The 22399-nt window shown below is 41.1% G+C and overlaps 2 protein-coding genes across 5 annotated transcripts; one reads left to right on the plus strand and one right to left on the minus strand.

The window, feature by feature from the left end:
• Positions 1–10901, minus strand: LOC110056018 (protein phosphatase 1 regulatory subunit 36-like). Of its 2 annotated transcripts, XM_020762455.2 has the most exons (16): positions 10700–10825; positions 9511–9578; positions 8394–8510; positions 7690–7929; positions 6601–6699; positions 6116–6256; positions 5540–5582; positions 4286–4368; positions 3867–3919; positions 3020–3095; positions 2902–2931; positions 2278–2373; positions 1812–1859; positions 1160–1267; positions 622–659; positions 1–315 (listed from the first exon to the last, which is right to left on the minus strand). In XM_020762455.2, exons 1-16 carry the CDS (start codon positions 10718–10720, stop codon positions 266–268), a joined length of 1311 nt encoding a protein of 436 aa, XP_020618114.2. In that variant the 5' UTR covers positions 10721–10825; the 3' UTR covers positions 1–265. The 2 variants fall into 2 exon arrangements, with proteins under 2 accessions (XP_020618114.2, XP_089147165.1); XM_089291039.1 differs by lacking the exon at positions 6601–6699 and having other exon boundaries at positions 10700–10901.
• Positions 10902–20602, plus strand: LOC110056151 (uncharacterized). 3 transcript variants are annotated; one of them, XM_089291036.1, is made up of 12 exons: positions 10902–11088; positions 11227–11422; positions 11510–11553; positions 12288–12572; positions 13047–13086; positions 13634–13936; positions 14931–15063; positions 15355–15556; positions 16131–16280; positions 16456–16642; positions 16929–17081; positions 18134–20602. In XM_089291036.1, the coding sequence occupies exons 1-12, from the start codon at positions 10960–10962 to the stop codon at positions 20209–20211; spliced, it is 3900 nt and encodes a 1299-aa protein (XP_089147162.1). In that variant the 5' UTR covers positions 10902–10959; the 3' UTR covers positions 20212–20602. The 3 variants fall into 3 exon arrangements, with proteins under 3 accessions (XP_089147162.1, XP_089147163.1, XP_089147164.1); XM_089291037.1 differs by having other exon boundaries at positions 12291–12572; XM_089291038.1 differs by lacking the exon at positions 13634–13936.
• The last annotated feature ends 1797 nt before the right edge of the window (positions 20603–22399 follow it).

Raw genomic sequence — 22399 nt, forward strand, 5'->3', positions numbered from 1 at the left:
TAAATGTAATCGCCACTGAACGTATTTCTTTATTTCGAGTATTTACATTACATTTTACACCAACGATGACATTTTTTATACTACTTACAAGTTACTTTTAGAGTGAGAAAAATGCTTTACATTGTTACATTTCCATTGCATCGTGAAATTCATTTTCCTTCCGAAGCCGAAGTGTATTTACACCTTATTTACAACAATTTCTCCTATCAAATTGCGTTGAGATGTCTGTATGTCTAGGCAAGGAGACTGGACGTAGCCATTAATGTCACTCTTCTTGCTCAGCGGTGTCTCCCTCTTCAACAACACTGGTCACTCCTGAGACAAAGAAGCAAGATGAAGAAAATCAGGGACTGAAGCACTATAGCACTGCTTTCGGTTTGTGTTGAAATAGAGTAGGAACAACAATTCCCCATTCTTTTTCAACGCATGACAATTAGCATATCATTTACCGTCAACAGTTTCGAAATCGTTTCAAACACAGCAGGGAGTGCACTGATTGGCCACTCTCAGACATCACGTGATTGAAAACGTGATCATACGTGTGCAAAGTTCAAAGTCTGAAAACCAAAACAACATGACTTCGCACTGATTCGCTACAGACAGAAACTGCAGCTTACTCACCTTGAGTGGGTGTGACCGGCGCCTCGCCAGGTAGGGAACTGCAAGGAAATTAATAAAACACAGTTCAGAGGCCGATTATTTCGATACAGCAAACTTCTAACTTGGCTACGGGGCTTACAAGTGTACAAGTTTGTACAAGTGCTTCAACAAACATTTGCAAGACACAACATGCCCTGAGTAGTTACTTGCGTCAAGACAACCAGGTCCAATAAAGGTCATAACAGCTCCCCAAGGGATCTGTTTGTATTTGCTAATAGTTACCCATGTCCTATGTAGTTTGTGAATTGTCCCGCGACTTCTATTCTAAAGGTAACGTTACTTCTAAAAGCACCATTTCATTGCTGTATTCTTGGTTGTTTCTAATAATCAACGTTTTCCCGATAAAGATTCATTGCGGCAACAACTTCAAAGGCGTCCATGTGGGCACGTGATCGCCACATGCTTAGAACATGAAATAAAGAGCATTACTGGGTAAAATTCGATCGCAGCATATAAATGCAACTTTATACTATCTAAAGAACACGATTTTCGTTTTTACCTTCTTCTTGATTCATCCTCGTCTCCAGTCTCCTCCTCGTGTTCCTCGCCAAACGGAGCCAGGGTGAGCGGATTAAAGCCAGACATTGGCTCTCCAATTATACCAACTCTGCGAAACAGGATCAGAACCCGCTTAACTGGTTTGGTAGCAGTTGAAACAAAGATAACTCCTGAGAGCTGTTCTTCTATTTACCGTGAACTTCTAAAAAGGCGAATTCTAATTCGATCAGATGGTGATCGCTTACATTTATTAAAGAAGTTACGTCAACGTTGACGTTTACCCTACGTTTTTCAAGATCGTCGTTTGTAATCCGTGTTAATCTTCTCCATCCTTAACTATTCTTGTTCCTTTATGGTTTATAATTATCTCTTCGGTGTTTTGCTATCTTAGTAAACTGAAATTTTCAGGTTTCCTTCAATTTAAAGGTAATTTTGTGCATGCTTAAAATACCATGACAGAAGTGTTCTTAAAAATGAGATGAGATTTTCAAAGTATTAAGAAGAAAACAGTGCGGTAGGTCATCAAGTGAAGCTAGACAATTAAGAATGAAAAGACATAAAGCATATAACAACAGTCTTTATACGACTACTTTTACGCGCATCATCACACTAGATCTGCAGTGCACACAACTATTCAAAACCATGATACTCACTTAGTTTGCAGAAGGAGATCCAGTTTGTCATCTTCGTGTGGTATATCACTGCCACAACAAAATAACAATAATAATAATAAAATTGATAAATATACACCGTTAACACAGTACTTCGCGAGCAAGTGAGAGCTTGCGAGCGAGTTCGCGAGGATCTGCGTATGTGCGCGCGAGCGTCTGCGTGCGTGTGCGGGTGGGTTACTTCATCAGAGGGCTTGTAAATGCAACAAACCAATCAGAACTCGAGCTAAAAAAAGGTGCAACGGGTGGAAAGCGCGGGAAGTGACACGTGATGAGCCACAACACAATTGGTTTTACAAACCTGATCGACCGAGACAGTAGCGTTGTTCTGATTGGTTAGGGCACGCTACAGGAGAACCAATCATTACAGGACCTGAAACGTCAGCTGTCTCTGGTCTAGGGATGAGTTGACGGCTGTCGTTTCAGGATACAACAAACCAAGTCTTACCTTTCTGATAAAGGAAGAGCTTTTGTGCGATCAAGAAACCACGGACTTGCTTCTTGTGAGGTCGGTAACAAAGACACAAGTACTGGCGAACGCTGACTGAAAAAAAAGTTTTCATCCGGTTAGAACAAAGCTTGTTTCCTATGCGTAATGCGAGCGTGCATACGGCAGTTATTGATAAACACAAGTCAAATATGTGCTGCTTTGTTTCACCCCCGGGGGGGGGGGAATTCCCATATAAAGAGGATGGGGGTACTCGTCGGAATTTCAAAAAAGAACCCCTACAAGGTACCAACAACCTGTTTTGTGGGCGTGACTTGACATTTTTTCACCCCTAAGTGGTACTATACGATTTCTTCGAATACCTCCTGATGATGGTGAAATATCTCCTGTAATATTATTTTCGACTCAATACCCTAAAAAGTACCACAAAAGCTCCCACTGAGGATTTTTTGAGGCTGAACACCCTAAGAGATACCAAAACTGTTTTTTTAACCCCTAAAAGGTATGACGAGCACCCCCGACCTTTTTATGTGGAAGTCCCGTCACACGTTTGACAAAACCACGAGCGACTTGGATTCAGTTTGACATGCACTTCGTCTTATACAAGGAAATGTGAGTACTTACTTGATAATAGACTTAATGGGTGGTCTTTTTCTGTAAAGCAATCAGTGAAAAGATTACTAATAAATGACAGTGTGGGTTCTTTATTGATGAGAACGAGAGTACGAATGGCAATACTCACGGTTTGAGCCTGCGATATTCCGCGGGCGTCAGCGGCTGCTTGGTGCTGTCCTTAAGACGATCTATTGCATACACCTCTGAAAGAATAAAAAGATACGAGAAGTTTAATCAACGACGACGGCGACGCCGAGGACGACGCCTACTCAAAAATGAATTTATATCTTATCAGCGAAATTCGTAACTGTCTAGATCTGTTCAGTGCACGAATGGCTCTAAAACCGTGCTGAGGCTAAATATGCAATGACAGCGTTCAATACCAAATGGAAATACGAAAAATTAGCCGTCGTCGTTTACGTTCCTCAGACTACGCAGAACTTGATAATTTCACGTTCTTGTTTTTCAGAGGACGGCAAAGAAATGTACAAAGATTTATAACGCACGTGCACAGCTATTGTTATGCACGTTAAACCTTTTGTTTGGTGGCGTTCTCGTTGCCGTCGTCGTCGTGATTTGCTTAAGCTCTCTATGGATTGTTTGAGGACATCACTTTGAAAGCAAACATCGCCTTCACTGGTCGAATGGTAAACATATCTAATCTTGGTAGAGATCGGGGGGTTCGACACATATGAACGAAGTAGAAGCCTAGCGAATCCTTTGGGGAGAACTCCATTCTCGTTCCCAGATCTATCTCTTTCTCTTAGTCGGCAGGACCTTGGCACGATGAATGGGCCTCATCTCGTGCCAAGGCCCCGCTGGTTAAGAGGGACAGGTGGCCTTGAGTACAAGAATGGGAGAACTCTAGCGTTTTTGGGTTCGTCACGCAATCTTTTTAGCCCAAAAAGTTAAAGTTTCAACGTCTACGCAGGAAGCTTGGAAAAGATTTCCATAACTGTATGAGTTATGAGTACCTTTAACTGCCTGTGGCCTCCCTGCAGGGTTAAAAGTGTCCGAGCGAAACAATCTGAGAAGGAAAAATCAGTAAGCAAGAGAATGGACACCTTAAAAAATAAACAGAAGAACAAGATCTTGAATTTAAAGATTGAGGATGAGGGCCTAAGTCACAGAAGTTTAGCAAATTTTGTGATATACGAACTGGTCTTAATGTGTTAAATGATTTGTCTAAATAATTACTTAAAACTGTGGAAAAAGATCAAAAAATTATCACTTAGGCAAAAGGGAGTCAGAAATCGTTTTTATTTCGTTCAATATTGAACGAGTACTTTGCGTGAAAATGAACCTGTAAGTAAAACCCATTTTCGCGCGAAGGTTCTTTTTGACATGGACAGAAAAGACAACTCAGAAACGGCTCATTAAAATATTGACCCACCTTCCTAGTTCCTTTTGTATTAGATCCAGGTGTTGCCGTCTGAACGCAATGTAGGTCACATATGCAGAAAATGGATAAAGAGCCTTTGGAAAAAGAAACACAAACGATTCAAAAACTATCTAATCTCTTTGCTCGGTCAACTACGAGACCAGTGGCGTGGCAACGCAAGCATAAATGCCGCTCACAAACAAAAACCCAGCAAATTCCTGACTCATCCTTGACTAAAGACCACACCAGAAAACTCTTTCCACTGACCTTAACAAAACTGATCAACTGAAAAGCAGCCAAATTATCATTTAAATTTTATTTGTTTCTTTCTACAGAAAACAATTTCATGACCATAGATTTTATACCAAAGTGCTTACCAATCGTCCGCTGTTGTGTGGTCAAGTTTGCTGAAATACAGATGGCAACACGTGTAGCCTGCATAGCAAACGTTGCTGTAGGCGAAGGCGAACGAGCAAAGTCTGATCGCGTGAAAATTGGAGCGAGAGGTGGGGCGAGCGACGAAGGTTCCCTCGCTCGCTCCTCCAGTCCCCGTTTTGACGAGTATTTTTGCTCCCGCCCCAATTTTCGCATGGCCTGAATCGGAAGAGCTCTCCATTCGCACGGGTGCGTTTGCTTCGCAGGCTACAGTACTTGAAAATAAATGAATTACAGGTGATGCTTTTCTGATAATGTTTGGTGTTTTTGGTAAACGTTGCAAAGTGGTAACTCATTTAAATTTAAGAGACTGGTATGGATAACATTGTTACCTTCAGTCATCGTCATTGTTTTAATGACTGATGTAACTGTAAAGTGCCATTAGACAGGAATATAGAATAATTCAGGCTTTAATTTCACACATAACTGCGATGATCATTCTTGTCTTTACATCTTTCTCTGCAGTTCAAATATTGATCTTTCATATATTCACTTGCAATATATAGATCATGTTCTAAGCACAACTGATCGTGTCTGTGGAAGCGCGGTGGCCTCATGGTTAGTGCGCTCGTCTCCGGATTGAGCTGTCCGGGTTTGAGCATTGCGTCGTGTTCTTGGGCAAGACACTTTACTCTAACAGTGCCTCTCTCCATCCAGGTGTATAAATGGGTAACGGCGAATTTAATGCTGGGGGTAACACTGTGATGGACTAGCATCCCATCCAGGGGGGAGTAGAAATACTCCTAGTCGCCTCATGCTACAGAAACCGGATAAGCTCCGCTTTGCTCGTATCCAGACTTTTTTTTTACCTACAAGTATAACTGAACGTACCTCATACAGCTCTCTGTCCCTACTTGTGTCTGAGCTGCGTTGCCTAAAAGCAAGCCATGAACAAGTAAACATTGCCTGTGCAGCATAATAATGTTAGACCTTCCACATTGAATGACCCCTAATCAACTCCACAATCAAGGTTTATGCATGGACAATTTTTACATGTAATATTCGAAGCTTGAAGTGTGTACGAACTGGAATTATAAACCAGTTATGCAGTGCTTTCGATTTCGATTCTTATCAACGTCGAAAAGACTCTATAAAAGTTATTCCAATACTCTCTCAAACGTTTCTAGTTTTCTTAGGCTTGCCATTAGACGACGTTTGCTTATTCAACGAGCCCGAGCCACGTAACCCAGGCAAGAATTATTGGAAAGGACTTTTGGGAAGTCCATGTTTTCTGGACATTTTCGAAGACACCCGAAGAAAATTCAAAGTGATGATGTTTCAACCATTTTCCAAATACGGTTTATTGCAAATCCATACCACTGATTTAAATTAAGATTACACTGTATACATTATTATAGGTCCATAAATATTGCATATTTGCATAGTGGGGCATACACAGTGTCTCACCGGCCACACCCCATGTGGTGTTTATCTTCAAGTCCCAGGCCCAGCACAAGCGTACAGTAGCACTGTCCCAGAAGCCTTTGTGCTGCCTCCTGTTTACCGACAGCTGTTGCTAGAGCCTTTCTCTCAGCCAGGCTTGGCTCACTGTTAAAGTAAAACAAAAAAAATAAACAAAGCAGAACAAAAGATCAGCCATGTCCAATTTCTGCTTCTCATATTCCATCCCCCTCTCCCCTTCCCAATGTCTTAATGTCAACAAAGCGTGTTTTGACATTGATTGGAGGAGGTACGGTTGATTGTTAGAAAGCGTTTGATTGGCTGAAATGCCATGATATGTTTGTCCACAATGGTAGAATAAAACACTGAAACAAATGACTTTCGGTGTTCAATTCAATAAATCAGTTGCTCCAAGTTTCAGTCGTTATTGTGATCAAATGAGTACTGTAGCTTAATCTCCCTGAAGATAAATGCCTGATAGTGTAACTTACACTGCCATTGGTTTTGGCTTGTTTTCGATAGCCATCCTCTCAAAGAATGCATCAAAGTAATTCAAAATGGCCAGTAGAAACTCATCAAATTGCTCAGAGCTGATAGAAAAAAGTGTTTTATTAGTTGTAACTAGTAATTAAGTTCTTTTGGGCCTGTTTACTGCTGTTTTGCACCCCTTCATTAGTGCTCACATTAAAAATTTGGATTCAATTTTCTTACTCTAGGTTTCTTGACTTTTTTTACCAACCACCTCAGCAATTAATGCTGAAAGTTATATAAAGGCGTTAGAAAAGGGTAAAAAAGAAGTGACAAGCGAAAAAGAAATAGTCATTAGTTGAGAAGTCAATTGCTGTCAATACTGAAGGATCTGATCCAGGAAACAGGAAATATGTACAGGTGAGATGCTTTGTGAAGGGTAACTGGGTTGGTTTATGGAAAGCTAATATGCTTCAGGTAAATCATTAGAAAATAATAACACAGATTGAGCTCAGTGTGAATAATTAAAGTGGCTGTGAGCCACTCAGCTTGGAAATTGGATTGCCTCAAATGCTCAGGAAATTGTTTCACCTCCACGTCATTCAAAACAAGAAGTTAAACTGCTTTTTGTACCAATTAAGATTCCCTATCAACAAAACGTGACATTCGTCATGCTACATGCGTTATGTTATGCATTATTATTATTACACTTATAATGCAATTTGCATTACTTACTCAGCTTTCAAAAGTATTGTTCAGACGTTCTGTTCCATAAAACTCAGAGAACTAATCAAACACAAGTTTTCCTTTTTTCGTTTCTCTGTTGCATTAGCCCTTTCTTACTTTCTACTCACTCAGTGAGGAAATCGTTTCTTGTCCACGTTGAATCTTCGCTAAGACTGTGAAAACCTTTTACACTGGTCAGTGAATTCAATCACAAAAAGTCTAACAGGAAGCAAAGGAGTGAAGGAAGGATAGAGCAAGGGTACTTACCATTTGCCAGTATAAACCAGTTGGGATGACCGTTGAATAATGGTAAGGGTTTCAGCAAGCCAACCAAATGACATAGCACTTACCATTGATAACTATACAATTATTGTACATGTATGTACCTGTAACATTCTTGAAATGCTGAGGGCATCTCATCAACATCTGGCATGGAATCTAAAGCAACACTCTTGATGTCTTCTAAAGTTACAGTTGCATGTTCATTGGCAGCAGCTCCCTTGACACTTGGCCGAGGAGAGGAGCCTTTCATGTTACCAGCTCTTTGTACCAATAGATAAGCTTGGCCACGACGAGAAGTTGTTCCTGCTGCACCATAGTTTTTGGACATAACTGATGGAGTGCCTCTGTATTAAAAAAAAAAAAAAAAAACACACACACACACACAGCAACAACTGTTAACCTGCCAGCAAGTCAAAGGAAATAAGACACTGACTCTGAAGTCCTCTGAGGGGAGGGATGCAGACACCAAACTTAAAGCATTAGATTCAACATTACATACAAAGGACTGCAAAAAAAATGGAGCTCTAGACTAATGGCATGTAGAGGATATAAATTAAAATAATGACTGGAAAAAGCTGCAGCTGCAGTGATACTGATTATGCTTGATGGGTGCTTGATGTTACAGGTACTGGTTAGCTTGATTGTGGTTGATACAATTCACCCACAAAGTAACAAGTTTGTTACTAGTGTGAAGATCAAATTAATGAAAGCCCTGGTAGGATACTGCCTCACTCCAGAATGTGCACTGTCAGTAATGGCAAACAGAGTCACACTGATTAATATTAGTTCTTTGCCATGTTAGATGTACCTATCATTTTTCTTGTTTAGATCCTGGAAATGGATTCCTAAGCCTCCTTTGCTTCTTTTTGCTTTGTTTGCAGCAAGGTGAAAGTTGGTACCTTTGTCAAAGCTGCCTGGAACAGTGCTACATTTGAGAAAATATGGAGAAAAACACAACCTTGATAAAATAACACAAATATCTATTTTAACAAGATTATTAATAAATTATTAGCATTCCTTCGAAAACACATGTGCCTACTCTAGAAAACAAAAGAAACCACCAAAGCAACACAAATCCTGGAAGCTTTTTACTTGCTCTTACCACAGGTTCATGCTGTACAAAGTGATGTACTGTTCTTTGTTTCCTGCACTTGCTCTACATGCACTCTAAAGATATGGTGGTTTATGATAAGGTACTATGGAGGCTTCTTTTGAAATTAAAGCATCAGCAGTCTCACAGTTGCTTTATAATCTTTACGGAAGAATGCAAAAAGGGAGGAGAGAGTGTGGTCTCTCAAGCACGATAACCATTCTTGAAAGTCTTAGTGGCAAGTGGTATTAGGGTGGGAGCTGCGAGTTGTACACAACTGCAACTCTACGTATCATGTTCGTATGCTCAGTTTTTGTGTTCTTGACTTCACTACCGATTTAAGAGCAAAAGGGCAACTGGCTGACAGTCTATTTCAAACTATACCTCATTGGTACACTTTGCAATAATTAATGGCAATTGACAATGCCAGCAAAGCATTAAACATGAAATATATTTCATTTATTCAGACCTCTCTTACACCATTCATGTAATTCTCATCTAAAATCCTGGTGAGAATTTACATAACAACATAAGAAGTATTATATAATGATTATATTAAGCATGAAATACCCTTTTTGACCACATTTTCCAACACTGAAAAGAGAGTTTCAAATATGAAGCTCAGTGGAGTATCTTTTACAAACTTTGACAGAGGTGTTTGAAAATATGGTCAAACACTGTCTCGAGTGTTGGAGATATCTTCTCAATTGAAACTAAACTAAGCAGAAAACCGAGAAATAAAAATCGTAAAAATCTAATGCTAATTTCAGATATCCAAACACCATCACGGGCATGATTTCCTTATTAATGTGTTTGAGAAATTTTGTTACTATACCTGACTGCTTCCAATGTGTTCGTCTCTTCTTTCCAAACCCATCTTCTACTGAGCTGAGAAGGTTTGAACTGCAACAATACAAAGTTAAAATTTGACTTAATTTATTTTCCCATCATATCAGGCATTACAATCCATCAAATATTTTCACTTGCATGTGATTGGTCTAAATGCATCATGTGACTAAATATGCCCCAGCTAACACTGGAGAGTATCAGAGTGATATTCCCCAATTGTCAAAACCATGCATGTTGTGAAAAATACTTGAAGCTCACAGTTTCAAAGCTCAAAGTTCAAAGCTCACAGTTTTCCGTGAGCTTCGCTCTTGGAAAACTGTTCACTTCTCAGAACAGATAATGTCTGCTGACAAATATCCGAGCATATTTTCACTCCAAATGGAGGTGTTTATTTATAAAAAACAGCTTTGATTTCTGTTCATAATAATTAACTCATAGCTCAAGTTCTCTCTACAACATCTTGGTAGCAGAAATACATGCCAAGAGCTTTATAGGAGAAAAGACATGAAGGATGAGGCAGTCTTACATGTAGGTCTAATGCAGTAAATTCAGGATTGTAGGACTAAGTAAGGGTGGCAAATGCTACCATCTGATCTCGAAATTCCAAAACCTATTTATAATCTAATAGTCACAAAGTCGCAATTTTCTGCTCTTGATTAGTCTAAGTCTAAAAGTTGTTTAATCCTCAGTCTTGGATTTTCCAACAAGGGCCTTAGCTTCTCGGCAAATTTTGGATTTTACCATTTGTCACCCTAGCTGGAGTCATGTGCTGTGTTCTTCAGCGTGACACTAATTCTCAAAGTGTCTCTTGACTCTCCATTCAGGGGTCCAGGAGTATAATGAGCACTGGGTATCTGTGAGGGGACCGTCACAAAATAATGGCTGATTAATCTGTGGACTTAGATGAGCAGTCGCTATCCAAGGGGAGAAATGAAATAACTGACAATTTATTCCTTATATATTTTGAGAATAAGAAAATTCATCATTCTGAAAAAATTAACCCTTGGATTCTGCTTCTTCTTAGCAGCCAGGTTTTTCCAACTGAGTGTCTGTTCGGTTCATGTGGATTCAACATATTTCTGAACTTCAAAATTTCATGGAAGAAATAACTGCTTACGTTTCAGCGACGCTATGAAACAATTTCTTTGCAAACTGTCAACATATTCAATACTTACTAAGTCATCCGCCTGGGCCATTATAAAGCAAAACAAACTGCAACTTAGTTTGTCAGAAATGAAATGGAAAGGCAGCCATTTTGTTTTCGTTGCTATGACAAGGAAGTCGTTGAGCCTGCGATCTTCGGATATTTCCGTGATCGTTCGTGATCCATCGTGTAAAATTTCCCGTGTGGTCGTTTTCCCATAAGGCATTGCGGAGATACATCATCCGGGAGATTCGCTCGGGCCTTTGCTCGCGCTGAACCACATGCAAGAACATGGCGAGTGTTTTGTTGGGCGGCAGAAAACTTACCGATTTACGAGTAGTAGATCTCCGTCAGGAGCTCGAAAACAGAGGTTTAGAGAAGAGTGGAGTTAAGGCAGTTTTAATAGAACGTTTGCAAAAGGTAATTTGTCGATTTGCGTCGAAAAATATCAGCATTCGCCACGTTCCTTTCGGTATGCAAATCGCGGGAAACTGATCATAAAGCCGTCCGGCTTTCTTGTAGTTTTATTGAGCTGTTAAGCTTTATGTATTTCCACAGGCCTTGGAGCAAGAAGAAGATGTCGATGAGGAAACGGCAGAGTTCATTCCCATTGATAGCATAGATGTTACCGGTGATGAAGACGAAGATGTCACAGGAGACGAGGAACAGTTGCTCTTGAGTCCGTTCACATCGCCCAAGAGAGAAAGTGGGTCGCAGAAACAGGCGAAAAAGACATCTATTACACCGATTTTAAGTAAGTTAAGATTCTTATCGTATGCAGTCGGTCGAGTTTCCTGCAAAAGACTACTCTGAAACCTATAAATGTTGAATTCGTTTGCAGAGAAGAAAACTGTAGAGAAGGTCGAACAACCACCAGAGGATGCGGTGAGTTAAGAAGAATTTCTGGAGTTAACATTTACTAAACGGCGTGGAATTTCTAACTTGACAATAGTACAATAAAATCCAGCGGGAGAGTGTGTTCTACTATCAGCATCATACCTTTGGGACAAAGATGTTTCGTACCAAGTTTAGTACGATCCTATTCTTTAACCAAATGGAGGAGTGAAATAATGGCCTAACCATGTTTGTAGACATTCCATTTCGTATTCAAATTGATCCTGTATTGACAAAGTCACCTCACTCCAAACTTTGAGCACTTATGAGCTCCTTGCTAAAACTAGAAGTAAAAGCGAAAAGTATAACTTTATTGCACCTATCAGTGTAAGTGGGAGTGTGGGCAAGAGGCGGGGACTTGATGCTTGGGATGATCCCCAGTCAGACATTTGACCATGCAAAGCGGTCCTGGGATGGAGAAATTTGACTTTCACCGAAAGATATGTGATGAAATAATCAAACACAGTTACCAAGTATGGAAAATGCTAAATTGTACCACAGCGTATGTAAAAAGAATGTGTAAATTAAGTAAATTAAGTAAAATTAAAATGAAGTATTAATTAAAATTAAAATTAAGTATTATAAGGTAGCTTTTAATTTTGCACCAGCCTCTGTAAAAATCTATTGGTCTTAAATTGAGTTAGTTGCTAGCACTTGGCTAGCAGCACTGTGAAGTTATTAAGCTGTACAGGAGACTGAACAAATGATATGGGTCTTCTCTTTAGCAGGAGGAAAAAGGTGATGTCCAGAAAGAGGATGATGTAACAGAAGTGGAAGAAATCAAACAAGAGCCTGTTGATACTGATGAATCCGACAGTAATAAGCTTGAAGACATCATCGACACTTCACTGACAGTGAAATCTGAAGTCACTGGCGATGATGACGATGTTGAAGAGAAACAGGATACCGAGAAGGATGTCGAAGAGAGTGATGCAGACTTGTTACAGAATGATGGCGATATTAAGTTAGAAGACTTGGAGGAGCCAAATGGGGTGGAAGATAATAAAGAGGTTTGTTTAATAATGAAACAGACCATATTCATATCCTCAGTGTTAGACTGGTACTAGCTTGTAATTGACAGTTAAAGACAACGCTTGTAACATTATTGAGCATGATGTTTTGATCGCAAAATGTAGACCTTAGATGGTTTCCAAATAAGCCAACTGAATGGCCAGCTATCTAATGGATTTAATATAATTTATATCCTTCAGCTGTAATTAAGCTGTTATAACTAAATGACAGAAAAAGTGGCAAGATAAAAAAAGGAACAAATCTTTTAGATTTTGGCATGTTGCATCTCTTAGAGACCTATTTGTAGTTGTTTTCCTTTCAAAATAAGGCAGTATTTGTTTTTTGGTGATGACTTCCTTTATTTGTATGACCTATCTTTATGATTGTGTATTGATGTTGCTAGGAGAAACTTGGTTTTGATCACTCTTTACGCTTAAAGGTCAATACTAACCAGTGATTGTTGCATGTTGCAGGTTGATGACAAACTTGTGGTTGAAGAAGAAACAACTGAAGGTACATGTGTGGATGTTTGCTTTGCATCACCATAAATTGACTTATAAACTGTGGCCATTTATTTTATATAAAGCAGGGCTTAGCACTTGACAACTACATAGTTTATTTGTTTACCAGAAGATTCTCTCCATTACCCCCATCTGTGCACCTTTTTTTTTACTAAGGATATAGCACTGTTAGAGAATGCTAAAAATATGGTAACTTTTCTTTTCAAGACAACAGTAGAAAATACTTGATGACTACCAAATGAAGTTAATTAATTATTAAGCAAACATGTGAAGAGACATGTGAATCTAATGAAAAATACAATATTTCTTTTACCTGAACATTCAGCAATTAGTACTAAGCCACTGCAATTCATGGAAATGTGTATTTACAGTATGTTCTAATTTACTCGGCTTGTCTAAGCACAATACTTTGCTGGTTGTTAGTGTTTACCCCCGTTTAGTGTGACTGTAATATAAAAGCATTGTAGATCATACCTGTTTGGTTGACGATTTCCGAAGCATGGCAAGGTTGAAATGTTAATTCGGTCTCTTTACATCAGACACCAAAGCAGAAGATACTCAAGAGTCAGCTGAGACTGAAGAACCAATGGAGACATCAGTGGCAGAAATAAGTGTAGAAGATTCAAGTGAGCAGGCTAAAGATGACACTGTCACAGCTATGGACACATCAGAGTTGGAGGCTTCCAAGGACAACAGCTTATCAGTTTCACTGTTTGTACACACTGATGATGTTCAAGATGATTTAGATGATGATCTGAAGGAAGCAGCTGCTGCTGAGGCGGCGGCTGCTGCAGAGGCTGCTGCAAAGAGTCAAGAAAAAGCAGAAGAGAAATCTGACAAAGGTGCCAAAAGATGTTTACTGTCAATATGTGTAGAATTTGTAACTATTTCAGGTGCAACTCCGTAACATAATAAGTGGATGTTAGTTTTATTTGGCTGAAAAAGTTGACTTGTGACGGATTTTTATCTTCAGCAAAGAACATCGATAATGGGTTTCAGTCACGGCACAAAAGTTTTTTTGTCATAACACAATTTTCATGAAGAGGGATACTTGTAAGTCTTGATCACTTGCACCCTCTACCAGATCCAAATGAAAATGGCCTCAAGTCTAATACAGTAAGAAGTCTTATAGAAGCTGAACAGCTATGTGTGCAATCTCAGGATGACTTCTTGGTGAGCATCCACCTGGTAGACTTGCAATCAACAAAATGTCAGTGGTCTAAATTGGAACCAAAGCATCACAAAGATCACTCCCTGAGCATTCTCAGAACACAGGAATGTGAAGAAATGTATTTAGGGTGTAATCTGCTGAGCTTTGCACAAGCGTAGATGAATTGGAGAAGAATGACAGAACAAAGAATAAGAGAGAAAGAAAAGGCCTTTCAAGGAAACAGTGATGCAAATCCAACTGGTTCTTGACACATGGAGGCACTAAAAAACCATTGATCTCTCTGGATCTGTGCGTATTAAGTGGTCGTGTCTTTTAAATCAGGACCAGATTGGAAACGAAAAGGACCTGAAGTTTTGCAACTGAAACGTCTGATTTCCCAAAGAGATTCTTGTCATTGTAAAGAAGTGCTGTGATGTCTAAACTCATTTGCAAGAATGATGACATCAACAACTTGGTGGTTGAGGAGAATATTGAAAATCATCAACTAGTTAACATCAAAAGAAATGTTTGGTGATCAATAGAGAGATCTGATGTTTCAATCGTAGGATTGAGAGGATCAACATCTATTAAATCTATCTATATGAACCCTAGATTATGCTAATTTTGTTCTGATGGCATTAGCAATTGAAACAATAATCTAACTTAGGACTGAATTCCATTAACAGGTAAAACGCCATCAAAGGATAGCGAGTCACATGCGTCAAAAGCTGATTCCAAACCCACAGAGAAAGCAAAAGGAGAAGACAAGTCTAAAGATGGAGGGGCTGCAAAATCACAAACATCTGGTTCTTCTCAGAGGTACTGTAAGGTGTTGTTTAAGTCTCTAGCAGAATTTTTATTGTGACATTATTTCTAGGACAAGAATACAAGCATTAACAAATGGGAAATTTTTTTGTTGCATTGCTCTTGAGGAAACACCAGTCTTGGTCACCTTGTCAGTGGGTTGATGACTTACATGGAAATTTTTTCTCTGGTCATTTGCAAGACTTGGAATTTTCTTAGTGACCAAAGCTCTGTCGACACTGTAAACTCATAAACTTTGTCAGTTTGGTTGACAGTTTCTCTTTTTTTCATCTTGTTCTTTTCCAGTGACAAGGAAACAAAGGGTAAAACAAGTGATACAAAAAGTAAAGACTCCAAAACTACAGACAGCAAGACGACTAAAACACCAAGCAAGAGTACTTCATCAGCAAAGGACAAGAAAGAAACTGGCAAAAGCCTGTGGGTCAGCAATCTGTCCTCTGTGACAAGAGCGGCTGATCTGAAAACACGATTCAGTCAGTACGGAAAGGTAAGGAAGTAAAGTTAACTACATTTGCTTTGGCAGAAAAAAGTTATTGTCCCTACTTCCAGACCAAAATAAAGCCTAGATTACCTTGAAGTGACTAGGAGTATTAAGTAATCCTCTATATAGGATTGGTACTCGTAATGTCTTGTTAGTTGTCTAGACTGTTTAATCTAAGAAAACCTCTCATTTAGAGCTTGTTTAGTGTGAAAACTTGTACCGCTGAAATGGGACAATGAGATTTCAAACCATGTTAACATAAAGGGACACTTTTTCTTTGTTTCACATTCTACATGACTCATGCGATTCCATCTTGGATTGTGTGACAAAACTATGTATGTGCTACCCATTCTAGTCTGATGTCCAACGGAAATGAGTGTTCATTCATTGCTTACTTGATGCTGGTGCAAGTTTTTTTACTGGAACAAAAATCTTGTTTGGTACAGCAATCCAGTATGGCATTTTGTGCTGCTATCGTTTTAATTGATATGAAGTGCGAATAGCTGCTGATTCACCATGACTTCTTTTAAATGGTCTCTCCATGGGCTTAAATATTTGCTTGATGATTGTTGGTTCACAGGTTGTTGGTGCCAAGATTGTTACAAATTCAAAGGCGCCTGGAGCCCAGTGCTTTGGGCTTGTTACCATGTCAACCAGTGAAGAGGCAGCCAAGTGTATATCACACCTCCACCGCACAGAATTGCATGGAAGGACCATAACAGTGGATAGGGTAAGTTAAATATCTGTCTTGTGATACTCTTCCAGTATGATATATCTTCAGGCAATTCGGCTATGCCTTGTTGACTATTTGCTCATATAAAACTTGGGCTTTTAGTCTAATTGATTCATGCACTGTACGCCTCAGACTAGAAACTAATGTCATTTTTGTGGTTTATTTTCTTCAGGCCAAAGGTGATCGCCTACCAACAACTCAATCTGGATCTGGGAAGAAACAAACTGACAAGAAACAGGTTGACAAGAAGCAAGCTGACAAAAAGCCGGCCGAGAAAAAGCCAGCCGACAAAAAGCCCGCTGATAAGAAACCAGCCGACAAAAAACCAGCTGAGAAGAAACCAGCAGACAAAAAACCAGGTAATGGCGTTTTAGTATAGGCAAATTTGCATTTAAGACAAGAAAACATTACTTTTAGTCAAGCTGTAAATTTAATTAGGTAAGTAATTTTTAGTGAAGAGAATTTTTGCCTGTTTTTTTTTCACGGGAACTTTTTCTGTGGATTGTGAAAAAAAGCTGCAAAAATTAGAAGCTGCGGAAAGTAAGTGCCACATGGTAGTCACAGAATAACAGACTCTAACTTGCGTCCTGGTGAATCTTGCAATATGGCACAACCTCTGCAATGTTTCTTTTGTTTCTTATACAGCTGATGCATCAGATAAATCCAAAGCCAAAACTGACGACAAGAAGCAAACAGACAAGGGGAAGAAACCTGCTGAGAAATCAACTGGTAAATCAACAACAACTAAAACACTGGCTAAGTCATCTTCTAAACCAACTCCAAAACAACAGAAAACAGGTCAGTTATGCTTAGCTAGCGTTTATGTTAACGTTGATTGTTTTTGTGAAGTACCTCAGTAAAGTCTTATGTTCCTGTAATATTACTAGGTAACACACATGAAAGCTGAATGTGGGAAGTTTGCTATTCTGGTCCACTGTTATGGTCCTTCCATGCAACTCTGTTGTTTGAAATGGTGGTGATCTGTTGTGAACTCCTTTTATTTATCTGTTAAGATGCCATTTTTGTGAGAATATTTTAGATATCTTATGTCGGGTCCTAACTTGTTGCACCAAGGTTTTTCCACATTGGCGCTATTATTGATGTCACTTGTGGAATCCATGCAATTGAAAACAATTTCATTGGTACCAGTTAATTTGCTGTGAGAATGTGTATGTGATCTGACGTTGATTCATGACTTGCTCAGTCAGTTTATTCCATACTGATGCTATTATGGACGTCTCTTTGCTGACCCCATTCTTCTGCTACACTTTTCCCATGGCTTTTACCAGCACTGATTTGTAAATGTGTCAAAATTCTCGTGGCACAAATTCAAGCAACAATTTACCATCATAACGGACCTGATCACAAGGAGGATGGTCTTGATGAAACTCCAGGTTCTCATCTGAAGAATTCCAGAATCGCATGTAAAGTATTGAGGAGAATTTATTTTCTGACCTTGACGGTTCATTTTCCCTTGGCTAGGGCGATTGTGGCCCTCGAGTTCTGCTGTGTTGATGTTTGAAGTTGTGAATGGCAGGCTTTCGTTGGATACAGGACGCCAGGCACATGAAGTCTGTGAAGGCGATTTTGCCCTGATGCCAGCCAGTGCTACAGTAGATTGAAACCTTAAGAGTTAAATAACAACAGCCAAGTGCGGTTGTTACAATTTCAAAACCTTTTTTGTTGTTGCATGCTCGTGATTTCGTAGTCCTCAACGTGGTCGAGTTTTTGTTTCTCTATAGTGTTGTCTGTCATGGGCTTGTTATCCAATGAAGCATTTTTCTCCCCGATTGTTTGATCTTGAGTGTAAATTGTTCTCTTTTGTTTTATGATTAATGCTAATCTCGCAGGAAGTACTTCTTCAAGCGGCAAAAAAGACGAAGTTTCAAAACCAGTCGGGTCGAATAAATCTTCTGACAAGGACAAGGAGAAAGACAAAGATAAAGACAAGGATAAAGAGAAAGAGAAAGAGAAGGAAAAGGACAAGGACAAGGACAAGGACAAGGACAAGGACAAGGAAAAGGAAAAGGAAAAGGAAAAGGACAAGGACAAGGAAAAAGACCAGGACAAAGAAAAAGAGAAGGCAGACAAAAGCAAAGAGAAAGAAAAAAGTAAAGACAAGGACGATAAAAAACCTAGCAAGAGTCCAATAAAGTCTCTTGATGAGATCCGCCGTGACCGCCAAGAACGACAGCGTCAGGAGAGAGCCAAAGAGATCCGAGAACAACGTGAACGCGAGCGACAAGACAGACTCAAACGAGAGCGCGAAAGACTTGAACGCGAGAAAATCGCTGAACGACAGCGTGAACGTGAACGCGAGAGGGAACGAGAAAGAAGAAGACTTCAGATCTTGCGTGAGCGAGAGATCCGTGAGAGACAAGAGCGAGAACGCTTGCGTCTTCAACGCGAATTGGAACGACAGAGAGAATTGGAACGCCAGCGAGAACGTGAACGCCGTGAGCGTGAGGAACGTGAGCGTCTGGAAAGAGAAAGGCGTGAACGACTCGAACGTGAAAGACTTGAGCGTGAACGAATTGAACGTGATCGCTTGCAACGCATTGAGCGTGAACGCTTGGAACGTTTGGAACGTGAACGCATTGAGCGTGAGCGTTTGGACCGTCAGCGATTAGAACGTGAACGATTAGAGCGTGATCGTCGGAACTTGAAGCGCCCTGCTGCTTCCTTTGAACGCGGTGACACTCAGAAGCAAGTTGGATACTGGCAAGAGCCCAAACGTGCTGCTGTGGGCGAGGGGAGACCGCGTGACTTCTTCAGTGGCGGTATCAATGAACGTGACGCCAGACGTGACCGTGCCGACGTCTCATCTGAACGGCGTGACTCGAGAGGAAGTCATCGCGAGGAAGGACGACAAGCGACTAGTGGTGGCCGTGAGCGTGACGTACGTAGGACTGAGGAGTGGAGTCGAGCTGACGAGAGGCGCCTGAAAAAAGATGAACGAGAACGGCGCAGTGATGACGGCCATCGTACGCGTGACAAGCCACACGACCACTCCAGAGGTGCACGTGATCGGGAATTACGTGACAACCGTAGCAATCACGAGAGCAAAGCCTGGGCAGCAGCCGGAGCAGATTTGTCTGGAGGCAATGTTGGTGTCCTCGGAGCTGGAATGGATCCACAGAAAAGCTTGTCCATCCTGTTGGAGCGTGCTGGTGTCAGGGGCATCCTAGGTTCGGGTCCTGGAGCCCAAGGGCATAACGTACGAGGTGATTTGAACAAATCCATGGAGGAGCCTGGCTGGCGGGCTCCTGACCCACGTGATAGCAGGCCACCCATCCCACAAGCTGAACGCGGTGCAGGTTTTACCCACAACACGTCGACTCTCCCAGACCTCCGCTCAGCCCATGTTGATGCACGGTTCGGTTCGCTGTCCATGGACGCCAGCCATCGCGCCGTAGGCCTAACAGCAGGAGTGGAATCCGGCAAGCCACCCACACGTGACTGGCGTGACACGCACGGTGGTAACTTAACGTCACGAGATCGTGACGCGTTAGCTGCCAGAGAGAGAGAACGTCCCAGAGACCGAGGTGCGGAGACCAAACAGAGCGTGCCACGTCCGGGAGCCATCTACGATGCACGTGACACTCGCGCGCCAATCAGCCGTGATTCCATCCCGCCCAGAGGCGCGTGGGGAAATGGAATGGATTCCCGTCAAGCTGCCAACCCAGCGCTTGGTCTGTCAAACGCCGGACGCGCAGCTGTTGATGACAGGTCACGGGCGGCTGTTCCCGCCCGTGACACCGCACCAGCACCGTGGAATCAACCTGGCGGCTCTCTAGCTACGCCCGTCGGCCGAGCAGCGTACAACGGCAGTGCCGTACCTGGACCAGAAAGACGTCATCCCGTCACAGCTGATGTGCGATACGAGCCTTACAAAGCAGCTCCCCGTGTCATGATGCGTCGATATTAAGACACTAGTGCCGGAGACACTGATCTGCGTTGGTGAACAGTTCTTCTTCTGGATATCTAATTTTGAGACAGAACAATTTCGTAAGATTTGCTATGCAAGTTTTAGACTTCGAGTGACACTCGGGAACTTGATTGCCAGGATTTAAATCAACATTTTAGGGATTTTTTTGTCGTTTGTTTGTTCGTTTTCTTTTTTAAGAATTCTTAGCAGCGAGACCTGCACCTTGTAGATTAGTCATAGATAACTCACCGTTTAATCTTGATCCAGTCGTCGCATATTTACCGAGTAATCGTTTAGTGGGCAAGTTAGGAAGCAAGGGAAAACCATTTGGCAAGTTGAGCTGATTCCTTGTTGGGTGTGTAATAAAAGTTTAATGATGTGTTGTCGAAAACTCGACGTCTTGAAGGCTGTACCGTCACATCCCTTAATCGTACCAGTGGAATTTTTCATTGAAGTACGAGGGTGCACGTATTCAATCTGCGGCGTTGAAGATCTTTTCCATTGAAGCAATGGTCTGGATTTAAAAGCGTGTCCTAGCTTTGCGCTTTGAAGTATTCTGAAACACGCTTTAGATCGAGAAAGCAATTAGGATTCTGAAGTAGCTGGTGTAGCAGTGCTATTCTCCAGAGCAAACTTCGAGTTGCGTCCTCAGAAGAAACTTCTGCCATCTTCAGTGTGAAAATTACTTACCCACCAATACACCTGTGGTAAAGGGATGCTTTCGAATGTAAGTTAGAGAAGATTCCTGCAGTTTTTTCCCCATTAGCTCCGTCTCTTTTCTGCACGAAGTTGGTCCGCCGTGTTCTGATTGCACTTAGCACGAAAACAGCAAGGCGGACCAGCAAGAAAATCTGGCTTCTTATTAAAATGTTTTGGACTTGCACTCATTTTAGCGCTTAGATGCTGATGTATAATTAATCACGTCTAGTCTAGTCATTTTGCGAAATTTCTATTTGAAAAGCTTAGTCAACTCGAGCAAACGTTTGCCGCGCTAAAAGTTTATGTTATTTGCAAGGCTTCGTTGTGTTAACTTCAGCGATTATTGATGTTATTTTTTATCGTAATGGTAAACTAGACACGAGCAAGTGGATTGCACGTGGTTGACGAGTGTTAGTCACGTGTTAATGACGTTGCTTCAAGACACTTTTGTCACGTGCTCTCCTGCTTGTGATCGGTTCACCGTTGCGACATAAGCGCTCAATGTATTGGTTTTGGTAAGTTGATTCAGGTAACTTGTTTTGTTAACCATTGTGTCCCAGTACAGGCGACTCCACTGTTGGAAGTGAACAGGTGAGCTTTAAGTGCTCAAGAGGCAAATTGTAACGTAGTCTCTTCGCCTTTCTTTTGGTCGCTGCGCCCAGTAACGCTTCGTGGGAAACGTTGTGGGGTGACCCTGAGAAGGCTGCGAGACTGCTGGTACAGTAGACTTTTAACACTCCTTTCAACACTTAACACTCCTTTATTTCATAATATACAAATTGCGCCTTGCCCAACCCTGTTAGCTTTTTCCCGATGTTTGTTCGCTGGTTCCAGTCACTTAACGATGTCACTAACCTCGGAACACTAATCAAAGAATGTATTACATTTTTGGACCAGACCTGTTTCTCGTTCGGACTGGACCTTGACAGCGGTCAAATGTTTGTAAGTGGCTGTTTTTGGCGGGAAAGCGCGCTCATTTGACCGCTGTGAAGATTGGACCTAAGAGCGTCACCAGAAGACGATCCATGCATTCTACCCCTACCCTTGTTGGTAGTTATTTGGGCCGCACGCAGCGGACCTATTCGCGTCACGTTGCGTGGCGACTCGACGCTTTCCAATGTAGACTTGCCTCGCACCATTGAGGCCACACTTTTTGTCAACATTTGGCGTAGCAAAAACGTACCACGAGAGAGGTTTGAGATGACGTTTACGGTAAACGGCAAAAATTAGAATTTTGCCGTCTGTCTTGAGGCGATTACACATTGAAGTGAGAATTTGTATTTGCTCTGAAAAGCTTTTTTCCTATGTGTCCACAGGATTGAGTTTAAGGATTATTAAAAAGAAAAGAATACATAACCAAAGGAAATTGTTGCTGTTCGCCATAAACGTCACTGAACCCCTCGATTCTCCCCTGTTAAGTGCCTAGGTTGGAACTAACTCTAATGACGTTTCTCTGACAATCTTAATGGAAACCCGTCCGTTTCATCGC

The sequence above is a fragment of the Orbicella faveolata genome, unplaced genomic scaffold (assembly GCF_042242905.1).
Source record: "Orbicella faveolata isolate gen_17 unplaced genomic scaffold, um_ofav_v1 contig_24, whole genome shotgun sequence".
NCBI lineage: Eukaryota > Metazoa > Cnidaria > Anthozoa > Scleractinia > Merulinidae > Orbicella > Orbicella faveolata.

Excerpts from the sequence above, each read along its gene's own strand:
- LOC110056018 (XM_089291039.1), bottom strand. The coding sequence starts at position 10,894 with ATGCCTTATGGGAAAACGACCACACGGGAAATTTTACACGATGGATCA. Across the intron at positions 1,860-2,277 it reads GCTCTTCCTTTATCAGAAAG|TGATATACCACACGAAGATG; the intron begins GTAAGACTTGGT and ends TTGTTGTGGCAG. Across the intron at positions 660-1,159 it reads GAGGATGAATCAAGAAGAAG|TTCCCTACCTGGCGAGGCGC; the intron begins GTAAAAACGAAA and ends ATTTCCTTGCAG.
- LOC110056151 (XM_089291036.1), top strand. The coding sequence starts at position 10,960 with ATGGCGAGTGTTTTGTTGGGCGGCAGAAAACTTACCGATTTACGAGTA. Across the intron at positions 15,557-16,130 it reads GATTCAGTCAGTACGGAAAG|GTTGTTGGTGCCAAGATTGT; the intron begins GTAAGGAAGTAA and ends GTTGGTTCACAG. Across the intron at positions 17,082-18,133 it reads TCCAAAACAACAGAAAACAG|GAAGTACTTCTTCAAGCGGC; the intron begins GTCAGTTATGCT and ends CTAATCTCGCAG.